Source organism: Callorhinus ursinus, unplaced genomic scaffold, assembly GCF_003265705.2.
Source record: "Callorhinus ursinus isolate GAN/ISIS: 27379988/994484 unplaced genomic scaffold, GSC_fseal_2.0 scaffold3, whole genome shotgun sequence".
Taxonomy (NCBI): Eukaryota; Metazoa; Chordata; class Mammalia; order Carnivora; family Otariidae; genus Callorhinus; species Callorhinus ursinus.
The window spans coordinates 8301609-8318326 of record NW_027397065.1 but is presented as its reverse complement, the minus strand read 5'-3'; the positions used below and the strand labels follow the sequence as shown (position 1 = coordinate 8318326).

General features: G+C 36.8%; 1 protein-coding gene and 1 pseudogene across 2 annotated transcripts in view; one reads left to right on the top strand and one right to left on the bottom strand.

Annotated features, from left to right (window-relative positions):
• The window catches only part of ADGRV1 (adhesion G protein-coupled receptor V1), a 524455-nt gene that overhangs the window by 331160 nt on the left and 176577 nt on the right, over window positions 1-16718 (bottom strand). For both annotated transcript variants that reach the window (XM_073887989.1, XM_073887998.1), the window contains 10 exons: window positions 16012-16135; window positions 14873-15011; window positions 14518-14703; window positions 13930-14162; window positions 10976-11124; window positions 8653-8854; window positions 7914-8133; window positions 5483-5722; window positions 3850-3999; window positions 2331-2804 (listed from right to left, as the gene is read on the bottom strand). In XM_073887989.1, coding sequence (XP_073744090.1) covers window positions 2331-2804; window positions 3850-3999; window positions 5483-5722; window positions 7914-8133; window positions 8653-8854; window positions 10976-11124; window positions 13930-14162; window positions 14518-14703; window positions 14873-15011; window positions 16012-16135 — 2117 coding nt within the window. The remainder of the gene's footprint in view (window positions 1-2330; window positions 2805-3849; window positions 4000-5482; window positions 5723-7913; window positions 8134-8652; window positions 8855-10975; window positions 11125-13929; window positions 14163-14517; window positions 14704-14872; window positions 15012-16011; window positions 16136-16718) is intronic.
• Window positions 12316-12790, top strand: LOC112819922 (small ribosomal subunit protein uS17-like; annotated as a pseudogene).

Sequence of the window (16718 nt, the reverse complement as noted above, 5' to 3'; positions counted from 1 at the left end):
CCCAGGTTATAAAACAAACCACCAGTATGAAGACCGTAGGTGATGAGTGATAAGAGTATAAAAAACACAAATTTGCAAATTCTCCATGTGTGCCCAAATGGTCTCAAGAATGATGAGAATCACAGAAGTAGTGTTAGTAATAGAATGAATCATGTACCACAGGAAAGAAAGAGCTCACTGGGCAACAGAATCAGCTCCTAAAAGCAGCAAAACTCTCTTTCTTCCTCTTCATTAAGGGATAAAAATACTCCAGTGAAATTTACTCAAAATGGATAATGATTTAGGTATAATGATTACCTGAATATTTTGGATAAATAAAAATTACTAATGAAATGTATCAGATTACCAATTTTTAAAGTTTTCAAACCTAGGGGTGCCTGGGTGGCTCAGTCAGTTAAGCATCTGCTTTTGGCTCAGGTCACGATCCCACGGTCCTGGGATCGAGTCCCGCATCATGCTCCTTGCTCAGTGTGAAGCCTGCTTCTCCCTCTCCCTCTGCTCCTTCCTCCCATTCCTTCTTTCTCGTAAAAAAAAAAAAAGTTTTCAAATCTAATAAGGGAAACTCTGAATTTAAAAATGTTACCCTAAATTTTTTTTTTTTTTTTGAAATTTACAAAACATTTTCCCAAGAGAAATATTTTTATTGATAATGGATAAGCCCCCAAGTTATCCCATTACCTAGAATATTATTAAAAACTCTGTACATCTTTATTGAACATAAATATAACTATTTTTGTGGAGTCTGTTCTTCTTTTAAATATAACTTATTTAATCATACACCACAGCCCTCCAAATATACACAATATGTACCCTAGTAGTTTCAATGTTATGTAACTTGAGGATAACAGATGTTTCATTCATTCAATCAATCTTCATTTTTTCAAAGTGACATTCACTGAACATGACTCACAGATCAAGTGCTAAGGAAACAGAAATAAATCAGTGTCCTTACTTTAAGCCTGTGCCTCCCACCTCTCCTCTAGGGGTGTTCCCTTCCCCCATGCAGTTCACTGGCTGGGCTGCTAAGGTGTGACATGTGCATAAATCAAGGGTAGGATTTTTTCAGTGGTTCCCTTTTCCCCTCATGCTCTGGATATAATGCATTGTTCTTTGAAGACTGGGATATTAGTTAGTAGGAGAAAACATGCATACAACTTTTGTGTCCCCCAAAACTTAACTACTCATAGCCTACTGTTGACCAGAAGCCTTACTGATAACATGCACAGTCGATTAACACATATTTTATAAGTTTTTATATATTATTATTGTATTCTTGCAATAAAGTAAGCCAGAGAAAAGACAGCGTTATTAAGAAAATCATAAGGAAGGGAAAAGACATTTACAGTGCTGTACTGCATTTGCTGACACAAATCCCCGTATAAGTGAATCTGCACAGTTCAACCCTTGTTGCTCAAAGGTCAACTGTATACCATTCAGCTTTTGCAGGGAAATGAAGAGGACTAACATCCCTCAAAATGTACCAAGTACCACCCAGTACAAGACACAATCTATGAGTTAGGCAGATCAAGGGTTTTAGTCCATGTAATATACATCACATATTTTGGTTTTCCTACACGTAGTGTGAGAATAGTTTTATACTATCCACATTGCTTAGTAAAATAACAGAATAATCAGATCTTCACTGTAGCATGTCTTACTGTCAAATGAAATCTCACTATAGAATAATACAAACCTCTTCCTAGAAAAGCTAAGGAATGTCCTCTGGTGTTCATTAACAGAGATTAAAACTTGAATGCTACAGAAGGTAATGTTACATGGATATGTATGGGAAAGGTAATGTTACATAGATATGTATGGGAAAATGTTTCAAGGTAGATAATTCAAGCACACTATTTTTTTAAAAACTCTTCTAATTTGTAAATGAGACTTGATACAATCAAGTATCAAGTCTTGATAGTAACTTGATAGTAACTTGATAGTAACCCATATTCTGGTTAAGTTAATCTACCTCTCATTTCCCCAGTTTTGCAGTCTTTATTCCAGTCTTGAAAATTTTCGGAAATAGTAAATGGAGGTTAGAAATTAATCAACAGGGTCGGGGCACTGAGTCAATTTCCCAAAGAATACAGGGATGTAAGAGTAAGTCCTACATAAGTGTCTGCTACTGTTTAGACAAAAATATGTTATCTCAAATGGGAATATACTTAATTCATTTATAATCTGCAAATGTATCATCCAATAATTATTACGCATTTCTATGATTACATATAAATATCTCAGTAAGATTGTAAGCTGATCATGAGATAAGCCAGTGCTCTCCTGAAGGAGTTACCTTGGAATGATCGGGAAACTGAAGAAATGTTACAAACCTGACTCCTCACTGGTACCATGTCCACTTTATATCTGGCACCATCTTTGACCACCAGTTGCCTCTCTACATTTTCAGTAACAACTGGCTGCTCCTTTTGGTCAGATGAGATGCGAAATCCAACAGCAACATCTCCAAATGTTCCCGCAAGCCGGGTTACATTAATTTGGATGAATCTACTAAGGTTCTGCCCAATAAAGAGTGACTGATAATCCGAATACAGAGCAAATACTCCATGTGGGTCATCATTTGCAGAAACAGAGAACCGTGTGATGCATTTTTCTGGATCCAGTTCTGCTCCTCCCTCTACAGAAACAAGCTGGATCACATAATCTTCTTCTATCTCAGGTATATCATCTGGGAGCAAATGAATATCAAAGCTCACTTCACTCTCTCCATCAGCAATAGTGAAAAATCCTTTTGTAGAAAGAAAGTCTCCTGTAATATCAAACACGCTGCTTATTTCCCAGTAAACCTAAAAGGAAAAAATCCAACAAAGTCACATAATTCAGTATATTGAATCAAAATCCTTTATGTTTTCCTCTATAATATATAAAAAATAAATTTTAATTGTGCATCATTATATTCAAAGCCAGATGCCCCAAAGAGTCAGTTTAGAAAGTATGGAGAAATGATACTAGCACTGTGAAAGTATATGAACTCTTTTGGGCTAATGTATGCAATTTGCAGCACAAAGTTACAAAATCTCATTTCACCTACTTCTAAAATAATAACACGATTTGAAGAGATAAAGCAAAGCAAAGTTAACTTGAGAACGGCAGTCCCACAAATACATTCAAAAGGTCTGAATATATATTTAACAGGCATTTGAACCACAGACAACACTTGAAGGTAAAAAGTGAGTAGTCTGTTGCTTTATACTGGAATTTGTTAATTAACAAGATTTCAAGAATTAAAAATTATTTTCCTAGAATTTTTGGACTCCTAACCATAAAGCTTCCACTGAAGAAGTACCAGTTAATTTCCAATACAGGAAAAGAGTTAAATCCATAAAGACAATTTTCAAGGTATGTTCTGCTAGCAAACAAATAACCTTGGTCTGTTAGATAGATATCACAATGATTTACAAGAATATCCCCAAACATTCTATGTCAATATACACACAAATTCAATCTCTTAAAAATCAGCTGATAAATGAAAAAACTATATGGAGAGATAAAGCCCTGAAGAATATATTAAGCAATTTACAAAAATCATTGAGGGACTTAAGTAGAAGAAGTTAAATGTTATAGCAAACAAGAAAATACAAAATAGTTCAGTCATACTCTTCATGAGTAAGTGTGAGGAAGATCGTTTCACTCTAAGCTGGATTTAGAAAGACAGCTAGAGAGGTTCATGTTGACTACAGAACCCAAAGGTGCTAAATGAACCTTCTCAGTTTCTCTGAAACTCATGTCACTTCCAAAACTTATACCAGAACACACAGTTTCTCTATTCTTCACAACCACATTTGTTAGGCAAATTGTTACATTACTTAAAAATCAAATGAAAAATGATACCATAATTTCTCCAAAAATGCCCTTGACTCTTCTGACAAAGAAAGTAATGATCAGGGGCCCTTCCAGAGCCAATGGCTCTGAATAGGTCTTCTCAGATAAAGACTCAGGAGCAAATTGAACAACCCCATTTGGATCACCAAACTTCTGTATCTAAAAATAGAAAGGGACAACAGAGTGAACGCCATATTTAACAACTATAGATAAAATTACAGTATCCAACATATCAGTATACAGATAAGCTGAAAAAATGAAAGAAAAACAGGAATAATACTTGAATATAATCTGCCTAGCTACCTGATTTTTCAAAAGCTTCTTTAGTATATTGTCATCTGAACAAGTAGGTTCTTATTCTCCAAGGACAATGGAAGTGTCTGGAAAACTAATTTGTAGGGTCTCAAAAGGATATTACTTCAGTGCCTGAATTTGGCTGGATTTGCCTCATGTTTGCTTTACTTACCCAGGCCTAATTGTTTGGCAGACACTAGTCTACATGTTGTTGTAGACTGTAAATGTCTACATGTATTTTGTAGATGTAATTACTATTTATAATCAGTTGACTTTAAGTCAAAGAGCTTACCCTTGATATTGTGAGTGGGCCTCATCCAGTCAGTTGGAAGCCTTAAGAGCAAACAATAAGGTTTCCCAGAGAAAAAGGAATTCTGCCTCAAGACTGCAATTTAGGAATCCTGCTTGAGTTTCCAGGCTCCCAGCCTATTCCACAAAATTCAAACTCATGATCACAACCACAAGTCTTTCCTGAGCTTCCTGCCTACTAGCCTGCTCTATGGATTTTGGACTTGTCAACCTTCACAAACACGTGAGCCAATTTTTTAAAATCAAACTTTCAGGGGGGTGGGGGGATGGGTTAGCCTGGTGATGGGTATTAAAGAGGGCACGTTCTGCATGGAGCACTGGGTGTTATGCACAAACAATGAATCATGGAACACTACATCAAAAACTAATGATGTAATGTATGGCGATTAATATAACAATAAAAAATTTAAAAAAATCAAATCAAACTTTCTTTCTCTTTCTCTCCCTCTCACTCTGTTTTTCTGGAGAATCTAACTGAGACCCCAGACTAGAATATTTTCCAAACTTAAAAAAAAGAGCACCTCTCTACATTGTTTTCATAGCCCTGGTTCTCAGCATTTTTTACCCTTGATGGACTGAATGGTTCATTTATATCAAATATGCTCAACTCAGATTTGATCCAACACATCATTATGCTAATTAAACAAATACCATTCTTCCTTCCAACAATCTGACTGGTGACTGAGTTAATAACTTTTATATACTTTCATGGTAAAGATACCCAACGTTTAGGATGATATACCAAATAGCTTCTGTCTGAAAGTGCAAAAATATTCCCAAAACACCAAATTTTCTCAGAGCAGAAAATAAGTATTTATCACTATATGAGAGCCCTTTAAAAAGTAATTACCAATAATCAAGCTATATAATAAACTAGTATAATAACCAGAAAGTCTGGCCCATAGGAATTATTATGACTTCCTTTGGTTTTATAAGTTTCACTTCATTATAAGCCCATGGAGTTTCAACAAATGTAAAATGCATTTTCTGATAAATCCATTACTCCAAAATTTTGTGGGAAAAATAAAGTTAGACTTACTGTTAATATAATATCTTTAGCTCTGGAGTCTAATTTAGCTTCTCCTTTCACAAGTTCAAGTTTAATAATGAAAATCTCTTCAACTTCAATGTCTTCATGAGGATAGACTGTCAGAGTGATGGTTCTCACACCACCTTCTCCCTCTCCAAAATAGAAGGATCCACTCACTGGGTCTGCAATGTCTCTGTTCTGTGGTGGTAAGGCTTCCTGAGAATTGGGTCCTAATATCACCCAGTTCACCTGCAGGGTGTTTGTATTTTTAATGGAGATGATCAATTTTATTTTATTTTTATCGATCTATTTATTTAATATTTTTTTAAAAGTAATCTCAACACCCAACATTGGGGTCAAATGCACAACCCCAAGATCAAGAGTTGCATGCTTTACTGACTAAGCCAGCCGGGTGCCCCAGAGATAATCAATTTTAAACAAAGAATTACTTTGTAAGATATGTAGTATTAGGAAAAAATATATATATACATATGAAAATTATTCTAGGATATCTCCAGGGAATTCCTCATGTCTTTTTAAAAATACTAATATTTGCAAATATAAACTACATACTTACAGAATATCAGTTTTCGTGGATAATAAGTAAAGAAAAATATGAATACCTGGTCATTTGTCATCACCATAGGAAAATAAAAATGTAAAAGCACACATTTTAAATATACATATGTTAGAGAAATATAAACTTAAAAAAATGAGTACAACACTGTCTTACTGTATGTATAGGCTTTGTCAATCAAAACCTATTTGAGTAAGACAATAACACCACATGAGAAATCCGCTGGGTGTGCAATTTCTTCTAAATATACTTAAATAAATTCCTAGTGTAAAATGAACATAAATTTTCATAAATTGTTATAAGAAAAAATTGTATAATAAATGCATTTTTCAATATTTCTAGAATATAAAATTATATACTTTTTGTATCTACAAGGAAAGAAAATTGGGACTTCCTCTTTGCTTCTTTTATCTTTTGTCAGCACCAGGCATAGCTGATCACTTCCTCTTTCTTGAAACACAGCATCCTGTCTTTCATGGCCTCCATGATACATACATTCCCTTTTGCCTTTACATCTCAATTTTCTTTGCTGGCTCTCCTTCCACAGATAGTTCGATGCTGGCGGCCCGGACTTCTGGCTGTATCCTTCACATCCCTATCTGCACTCCTTTGGCCATATGGTTTCAAATGCCTCCACGTGTGTCAGCAGCCTCTGACCTCCCCAGAGCCCATACTCACACATCCCCCTGCCTGCCCAACCCTCCAGGAGAAGGGCCAGTAGCAATCTCAAATGAACAAGACCAAAACAGAACTCTTGATTCCCCACCCACACAAGCTTCTGCATATTTCAGTAAACAACACTGCAAATTAAACTAGTTGCTCAACTAAAATTTTAGCAGTTATTCTTGATTCCTCTTTGCCTCACCCTCCACTGCCCGGAAAATTTTTCCTCTAAAAGATGCTCAATGTTGATTCACTTCTCACCATCCCATCTGCACCTGTCTGAGTCATGGTCAGCTCTGCCCTGGACGACAGAGGACAAAAGCTTCCTAACTGCCCTCTCTGGTTCTGCTCTGGCTTCTTGACATTCCATCGCCCCACATCCCTGAAGTCATTGGGAGCTACTTAAAATGGCAAACTGGGGACATCAACACCATTCCCCTGCTTCAGACTCCCTAATGGCATCCTGTTGCACTGAGAATGCCCTTTAATCTGGCTTAGGAGAGTCTCAGTGACCAAACACCTTCTGACCTCTCTAATGGATCTTGTGCTGCCACCCACTCCCCTCCAAGTCCTCTACCGCATGCAACCCTCCAGGCCTCAAACATGCCAGGCTTGTAGATACACACTGGCTATTCCTTCTGCCAAGAGGCTCAGTCCTCTAACAATTACATGACCATCTCTCAGTATCTAGCTTTCAGCTTAAATATCACCTGGAGTAGTCACCAGGTCACAGTGTCACCACCCAGAGTAGTCAACAGGTCACTCACAATTGTGTTTCTCAATTTGACATCCATGCAGAGCACTTCAGTGTTATCACATATTTTTTTTTTATTTATCTGCTTATTGTTCTGAAAACTCTAAGAGAACAGAGACAAGGTCTGTCTCGTTCACCAGTGCATTCTCAGTGCCCAGAAGAGGGTCTGGCACATGCAAAGCACACAACAAATACTTGAACTAATGCATTTTATCAGAAGTCTTCATTTCCTTTCTACCTTGCTCTCAGGAGTTCCTGATGACGGCTATGTCTCATATATTTTTATGTAATTCATAGGACTTGGAAGCCACTTTATACCCAGTGGGTAATTAATAAATATTGTTGATTGTGAATAAATAAATGGATATATTTGAAGAATAAGAAAATCCAACTCCAAACGCAGGCTATCAAAATTATTTTTAAAACCATGGGAAGAACAACTCTACCTGAATCTCTCCTAAGAGTCCTCCAGTCCGCTCCAGCAGCAAGGATAAAATCATTGTGGAATTGGGATTAGGAACAGAAATTTTGCTTCGATTAAGAAATCTTACAACGCCAAAGGGAGAGTCACTCTTGGCAATTGTGATTCTGCTCACTAGGTGGCGCCCAAGGACCGCTCCGCCAGTAGCTCCAACAAGCAAAATTTCAATGGGCTCTGCAAATTCACTGCATAGCAAGAAGGAGCAATTCTGTGAGTCTAAACATATTAAAATGCTTCTAAGATCCAAATAACTAGTCATTTTCCAAATTGGTCATACATATTCAAGGCACAGCATTCATACACCAAGTGGTAAGAAGAGGGTGCTCAGCTAAAAGCATGAATGATCAACTTCAATACTATATAACCTGCAATAGTTATTAGGCTTTCTTCTTTTCTTTTGAATTGCTTAATGCATTAAGCAAGTGAATTGCAGGATGCTTCTACATTCTGATTAGACTTTTCAAATATAAAGGAGCAAAAATTATTATTTCCCTCTATATGAAAAAGTGACACATAAAATCCCAGTGGTGTCCCAATCCCTTCTTTCCTACCCCAGAACCCCCAAAAGTTTCTCACTTGTTTCCCAATGGGCATATGTATAATGTAAAATTCTATTATCAGTGCAAATGTAAGTAAGGACTGGAACACAGTAATTATGCTTTACATATGCCTATAGTATTTCCAGCATTACTAAATAGTATTACCTTTCACTGTCATCAATGATGGAGACATTTATAAAACTTAAGTTCTGCCCATGCTGAAAGGTGATTGAGCTGCCATGCAGCATATAATCAACACCACCAGGAACTGCAGAGGAGCTCTGAGAGATGAAATCAGCAGTCACACGGCCGTAAGTTCCATGCAGCCTCACCACTGGAATCATGATCATTCCAACATCTTCCTCCACTGTGGCAGGAATGTGCATTTAATTGGTACGACAGACAAAGTAACTAGCTTTTATAAGATTCAGTCAAATTAACAGCAATTAAATATAACAGTACAATGCAAGCTCTCATTTTTTCCATAGTTCATTTATCACTTTAAAAAATATTAGGGGGTGCCTGGGTGGCTCAGTTAGTTAAGCGTCTGACTCCTGACTTTGACTCAGGTCATGATCTCAGAGTGGTGAGACTGATCCCTGTGTCAGGCTCCCTGCTCAGTGGGGAGTGTGCTTGAGATTCCCTCTCTCTCCCCCTAGGGCACACAGACTCTCTCACTCTCTCTCAAATAAATAATCTTTTTAAAAATTAGTGAAAATTTAAACTTATTTTTTATGAGAAACATTGTCATAAGTTGAAAATTATAGTGAACAGTATAAGTTAGAACTGAAATAACCTATTATTTTTTTTATTAACATATACTGTATTAGTTGTTTCAGGAGTACAGGTCTGTGATTCATCAGTCTTACACAATTCACAGCACTCACTATAGCACATTGAAATCACCTAATTAATCATTAGCATAGGTATTCTTCCTCTGTGTGTTACATAGAAATAAATGATCCATGCTTTCCACGGCAATGCTAGACGTACATGAAAAATATTTAAAATATGTGTAGTCAAAGGAAAGTATTTTGGATTGCTTCTACATTTAGTGGTAACATACACAGTAGAAATAATTGAAGTTCATGTTAATTATATCATGAATGTTTTTTGAAAGTCCAGATAAAAATATAACTTTATTACATTTTCAGTTCCTATGAAATCTATTTGAGAATCTGAAAATGTATCCTCAACGTTTAATTTCAACTTAAAAATTCTTTTCAAAAATTTATTTTGCTATTAAGCTATGTTAACCTCTGTAAATTAAAATATCATTTAATAGAATTTAATTAGCTATGCTTATATTAGCCAACAGTTCATATTAGCTATGGCTAAATAATACTGAATTTACATTATAATTATAAATATGCATTGCTCCAAATCCCCCCAAAGACAATGAATCAAACAGAAATCAATGAACGGAAAAAAAATTCTAAGTCCTTTAGTTATTACTTGGAATAAAAAATGCAGCATGACTTTTACTAGCTGTAGAATGAGGTTCACAAAATGGTGTCTTCCATGACTTTACCCATAAAGTCAATATTAATCAATTCCAAAGTGATTTCTTTGCTTTTAAAGATTTTATTTATTTATTTGAGAGGGAGAGAGAGTGAGCAAGATAGAGCACACGAGCAGGGGCAGAGGGAGAGGGAAAAGCAGACTCTCCAGCTGAGCAGGGGGCCCAATGTGGGGCTCGATCTCAGGGCCCTGAGCTGAAGGCAGACGCTTAACCAACTGAGCCACCCAGGTGCCCCTCCAAAGTGATTTCTGATGAACTTTAAAAATGGCTAGATAAACAATGAATTTGATAGCAGAAATGAGGTCAATAAATTAACTGCAGCAAGAAGATAACATGTTCATTTTGAAAGGCATATGCTTTTTGTATAAAATCAAAAAAGCAGCCACCTCTTTTTCCCCAGGAGGGACTATGGGCACAGATTCTGCATTCTGCTTCTACAGGAGGGGAGAACAAAGAAGAGTGGGTAGCTGCTATTAGGGACTGTCACAGAAAGTCTGAGTAGCTGCCCAGACACCCCTTGCATCTGCAGCCCAGTAAAAGACTAATTTCAGAGGTGATTTATTCATTACAAAGTGAATATTCACTGATTTCTAGTCACAAAGGAAATTATTTCATAAATTAGAGATTCACAAAGATGTCTGAAATACAAACATTTCAATAATCCTAAGGTTAAACAGTTTTTCTAAAGCCTTGTTCCTTACCATTCAGCTTTGCCATACACAAATGGGATTCAATACTGCTCAAAGGTAACTCAAAATAGATTTAAAAAAATATATAAAGGCATATGTAAATACATATGAAGGTGTACATGTATGTGCATACACATGCATACATGCACACATATGGGTGCACACACGCAGAGCAAACTGAGAACATTTACACGTGGAAATTCAAACTGACAGTGTCATGCTCGGGTACTCTGTAACTCAGAAAGTAGTAGTAAATTTGTAAGACTGCTGAACTTACCTTCAAAGGCAGTATACCTTGGATCAAATTCAATGACTCCATCTGCATTATCATTTTTCATTATTATGATTCGGACAATGGAGATGTTTCCTATTTCAGGAGGTTGATCTAACTGAAGACCATTTTCTCGGATGATAAAATCATAACCTCTTACAAAGTCATGAAAAAATAATAAGAAAAGAAAAGAAAATGAGGATATTAATTGGTCAGCATGAACTGAAGGGTCCTTTTACTCCTATAACTTAGTCCTATTAAGCATTTTAATACTTTTAAAGATCCCCAACACTAAAATACTTTCTTTTTTCTGAAATGATGTCTGAAATAGACTTCTGTGCTGCTCCCAATTATCACTGCCTGCATGAAACCAAAACCAATATAAAGTTATTAAACTTGGGCAATGGGAAGATAATACGACTATCAGGAGATTGGGGAAAAGTTGTAAAATGAATCTCTGGGCTGGAGATAAACTCATCTGACGGTGACAGGCTGAGGCAGGGGATGCACGTGGAACTGCCGTGCACACAGGGACAGGCTGAAAGGCTTACTTTGAAGAAAAAAACGGGTGTCATGTCACTACTGATATTTCAAGCTACAAGAAAATATTTCTGTGGACACCGATTACAATCAATGCTTCTATTGTTTAATATAGATGGTGGTGTACTTGCCTAATGACATCTTTCTGCTAAAGAAGTCACTTTTTTATCGATATTTTATCATTTTGTCTTCCACAGTTTCATATCACTTTAATTCCTGAAGCTAAAAAACGGCAGTAAACCATTTTAATCTTTTTTTCAATTCTCAAATTCTATTTACCTGGTATTTTTATGCTACATAGTTTCAAAAGGTTGAAAACTAGTTAATCAGTTTATATGTAAGGCAAAATTAGAAAACTGGGGATTAAAATATTAAATGATAAGAGTAAATGTTAACGGTTGTCTGAGATGGACTGTAGATTAGCTGATTACCTTAACACACAAGCAGTGAATTTCCTAGAACTAGGCAAATCAAAGGAAACCTAGAAATCTACCTAGAAGGAAACCTTCTACCTTTCCTTTTTCAAATCAAAGGAAACCTAGAAATTTACCTAGAAGGAAAACCTTGTTCTCTCAGAATTAAACTTCTGTAGGAATTGCTTTTTTTTTTTTTTAAGGGTAGCACAGAGGGCAAAATATCCAAGTCCTAGTTAGTCAATAACACAGATGTTATCTCACACTTAATGGGCTAATAACTAAATTTCACTCCATTAAAATAGTCAATGACCAGCTCAAATTTTAACACATCTAATATAAGTTCAAATTCATTCCCATTGCCAGTTTTCCTTTTCCCAGGTAGTTGGGAAGATGGCAGACATTCAGACTGAGTGAGCCTACCAAAAACGGCCAACCACCTTTCAAAATAAGAAGAGGGTCCTGCTTGGAGAAGCTGGAAGAAGATGCTCTGTGACACTACAAAAACATCAGTCTGGGCTTCAAGATGCCCAAGGAGGCCACTGAGGGCATCTCTATCTACAAGAAATGCCCCATTCACTAGTAATGTCTCCATCTGAGGGTGGATTCCGTCTGGTGTGGTGATCAAGAGGAAGATGCAGAGGACCACCATCATCCACTAAGACTGCTTCCACTACATCCAAAAGTACAACTGCTTTGAGAAACGGCACAAGAACATGTCTGTGCACCTGTCCCCCTGCTCAGGGATGTCCAGATGAGTGACATTGTCACAGTGGGTGAGTGCTGGCCCCTGAGCAAGACCGTGAGCTTCAATGTGCTCAAAGCCATGAAGGCCACTGGCCCCAACAAGCAATTCCAGAAGTTCTGAGATTAGTTAGACATCTGCCCACACTCCTGAAGAAAATAGTTATCTTCCCAGTAAAAAAAAAAAAAAAAAAAAAATTTCAATTGCCAGAAATGGAATCATTTTCTGAGAAATTTAAAAGATTTGAAGTGTACACAAATTCACAGTATTTTTTCCATGTGGAATGATATATATTCTACCTAAGTCACTCAGTGAAATATTTTAGTTAGAAAAAGCTTTAAAAGCATGACATTCACATAACAGATGCAAAACCATTTTCATGCACAAGAAAAATTATTTTAAGACTTATATAAATGCAAACATCATTCTAGTTGAGGGTTTTGTGTCATCTGTCAGAGCAGAGGGGCTCCTTGGGCTACTCAATTTGTGGGTATTTCAGCATGCTTCAGGTGTTTCCCACCCTTGTTAATCAAGTCTACTCCCACTAAATCAAGTAATGGAACAGCCTCAATATGGTTAATTCTTGTTCTTCAATAAAAACATGGTGCACGGTAACAACTATCTTGACTCATATTTTTCCCCACTTGAAAACTCCATCTCGGGCACCTGGGTGGCTCAGATGGTTAAGCATCTGCCTTCAGCTCAGGTCATGTTCCCAGAGTCCTGGGATTGAGTCCCGCATCAGGCTCCCTGCTTCTTGGGAGCCTGCTTCTCCCTCTGCCTCTCTCTCTCTCTCTCTGTCTCTCATGAATAAATAAATAAAAATCTTTAAAAAAAAAAAAAAGAAAACTCCATCTCATTCCCCCACAGAAGACAATATGGCCTTCAGAGATACCAAGGAAAGAAATTTCTCACTCAGCCCTCAGGTATAGAGATAGAGGGAAGGGAAAGTAAATTCTATCATACCAGCTGACCTTTGACCTCCATTTCCTTACCTAGTATGAGCCCATACCATGTTCAATTCTCCGACTACCCAGAGTGAATTCTCACAATAAAAACAACATACTTTCAACTTTCAGGAAAAACTGATATTTTAGAACGTTGCATAATTAACAGTTGGTCTTTGTCATAATTTCCCTACTATGCCCTGTCCCACTCTCACATAAATCTGAAAAAGAGCAAGTTCAGTATTAATTCCTATACAACATATTCTCTCTCTCTCTCTCTATTTTATTTTGCCTAATTTTCTTTTTTAACTTTACCTTCCCAGGAGTTCCACCTTTGTAATTACTAGAGAAAATTCCTCTGGGCCTTCAGGAAGACCATCATCAAGTATTTCAATGTGCACACTTTTCGCCATCTCCCCCGCTTCAAAGAGGAGCTCCCCCGCCGCAGGGATAAAATCCAAGCCTGCCTCTGCTGTCCCACTCACGGTCTCATACCAGAGTCTCACAGGGCCAAATGATCCACCTGAACGGATGACTGTGATGTTCACCTATGCAAGAAGCAGTTTTTATCTGATTTGGATGTTTAATCTACCAGCTCATACTTAGTTTTTATGGTTTCTGACTAAAGATTCTATGTTTACCAGGGTTATGTTTATGTAGAAATCTATAAAATTTTATAAAGTATATGTTAAAATAATGATATTAGTAGCAAATTAATCAATTTGTGAAAACTCTGGAATATGAACAAGGAAATTGAAACACTTTTTAAAGATCACTCACAATATATCTTGCTACATTAAGTCTTAATATTTAAATTAAAGCTTCATCCAACTTTGCAAAAAAAGCACTCACAAAATAAAAACTAAAAATGATATTTAGGATTTTAAGCATTTTACACTGTACCCTTTGGGCTTCTTCCGACACTCGAAGTTGCTCCTGTGAAAAGGAGAATTGGCCGTAGGGAAAGTCACTGGCCACCAGGGTGATGTTGGCAGTGCTGCTGGGTCCACTCAGGGCACCCCCCTCACTGATTCCAGTAAGCTGAAACTCATAGGATCTCTTCTCCTCAGGAACGTCATCATTCAAAGCCTAGAGAAGGACAAAAAGAGCCATCAACGGTAGGATCTATACCATTTAAAGAAAAATATCTATCATGTCCACAACAACAACAAACTCAGGGGTACCAACCACCTCCGACAACCCCCCCACACTCCCCCACACATACAAGGGCCATAATGGAAACCAGTCATATTGATACCTGTATTACTACTACTGCTGCAGACTGTCCATCTCGCATCATCAGTTTTCCTGATATTTCAGCAAATTCTCCCACAGAAGGAGGGAATATCCTCCAGGACACCATGACCTCCCCCCAGATTGCTGGGCCACGAATGAGGCTACAATACACAAATGTATAATCAGTACATTTTTGTTGAAGTAATTTTTCCTAAATATTTTCTATGTCTTTCAACAATAGTTTTCATTTTTTTCAAAATTATGCATTATATAGCCTTATCGATCAACTATAAACCAAAAAAAAGTTTTATGACTCCAGAATAGTAACACTCAAAGTCCTGACCATATGTAAATTTGCTTGACAATAGTGGCAAAACCTACACGTTAAAGGGGGAAGGTTTAAAGGGATTTAAAAGAAAGTATTTATAGACTTTTCACTTAATACACAAGGTGCAAAATATGAATAGCCTAACACAGTTCTCTAAAAAACAGCACTTCATACATGCAACACTAAAAGAAAACTACCAAAAAGATAAAATATTAACTCAAATTCAGGTACTTCACTGGCAGTTGTCCCACTCCTCCTGAGAAAATTTGTATTAAAGAAAATTGCCTATGATCATACGACGTAGTTATACAGTAGTCCCTAAGTTTAGAACACTTAGAATCATAAAATGTTTGACCCAGAGGATTTTCAAAGGAATGATTCTGTAGCTATGACACAAGCTTACAGAGGTGAAGCAACTCTCTTATTTTACATAGTTAGTGACAGAACGGAGCCAAAAGCATCAGCTCTCCTGGCGTTAACTCAAGGTGTTTTTCTCATCATGGGTTGTGCAAATCACCCAAGAAGCAGTCATGATCTAACGTCAAGAGAGGTCAAGACAGAACTGTATGACCAACATGTTTTTGTTGAAGGAACTTTTCCAAAATATTCTTCATGATTTAACTTCAAGACAGGTCAGGATATGGCTTCAATTGTTGCCAACAATTTTTTCTACTTTTCACAGGATGTTACTAATACATAAAATGACAATGCTTGAAAAATATGTATGTAATGAGAACTATGCACTTACGGCATAAAATGCTAGTGATTTAAATAAAACTTCAAAATCTCCACCTAAGCAAAAAAAAAAAAAAAAAAAATCACGAAGTCCTTACCTGATGATAGCAGTACCATTATACTTTCCTGAGGGTTCTCCAATGAGGACATGCCTAGATGATGGAGCTATCCCAACTTCTCCTGATGTTCCCTTAGCTCCCCGAATGATTACTGATGCGCTACCTAAGTTGAAGTTGATATATAACATGTATGTAGCAAACACATGTATTTACTTAATATATGTGTGACAAAATTCTCATCACTTCACGTATTCTAATCTTATGTGTTAAATGCCATGACAATCATGTAAATTAGGTACTAACATTATCTTCATTTTAACCAATGAAATTATTTAAGCATACTGAGGCAGCCAAGACATTGAGGCAAATAACTTGCCCAAGATCATATTTTAATGAAAGGGGTCAGGAGAAAGTGGGTAATAATTCCACTTTTGCTCCCATGATAAGTGAGTACTCTTCTACCATCTGAATTCACTTCTGCAATAACAATTCTGTATGCAGTTCACTGCAACTGGCTATGTGGCAAAAGCAAGAATTCCTGGGTACTTTTTAATTTTCTGACTCCACTATTACTTATAAGCATTTATAAAAAATGTGCCAAATATTAATGGAAAGAAAAACCATACCAAGTAATGTGAGTATTCACATTAAAATTTAGCAGTAACTTAAAGAAAACTGTTTCCAGAAGCTCCTATTAGGGTTTCATGAAACAAGGGACTGAAATTACCATACTCTCACTTTCTTTG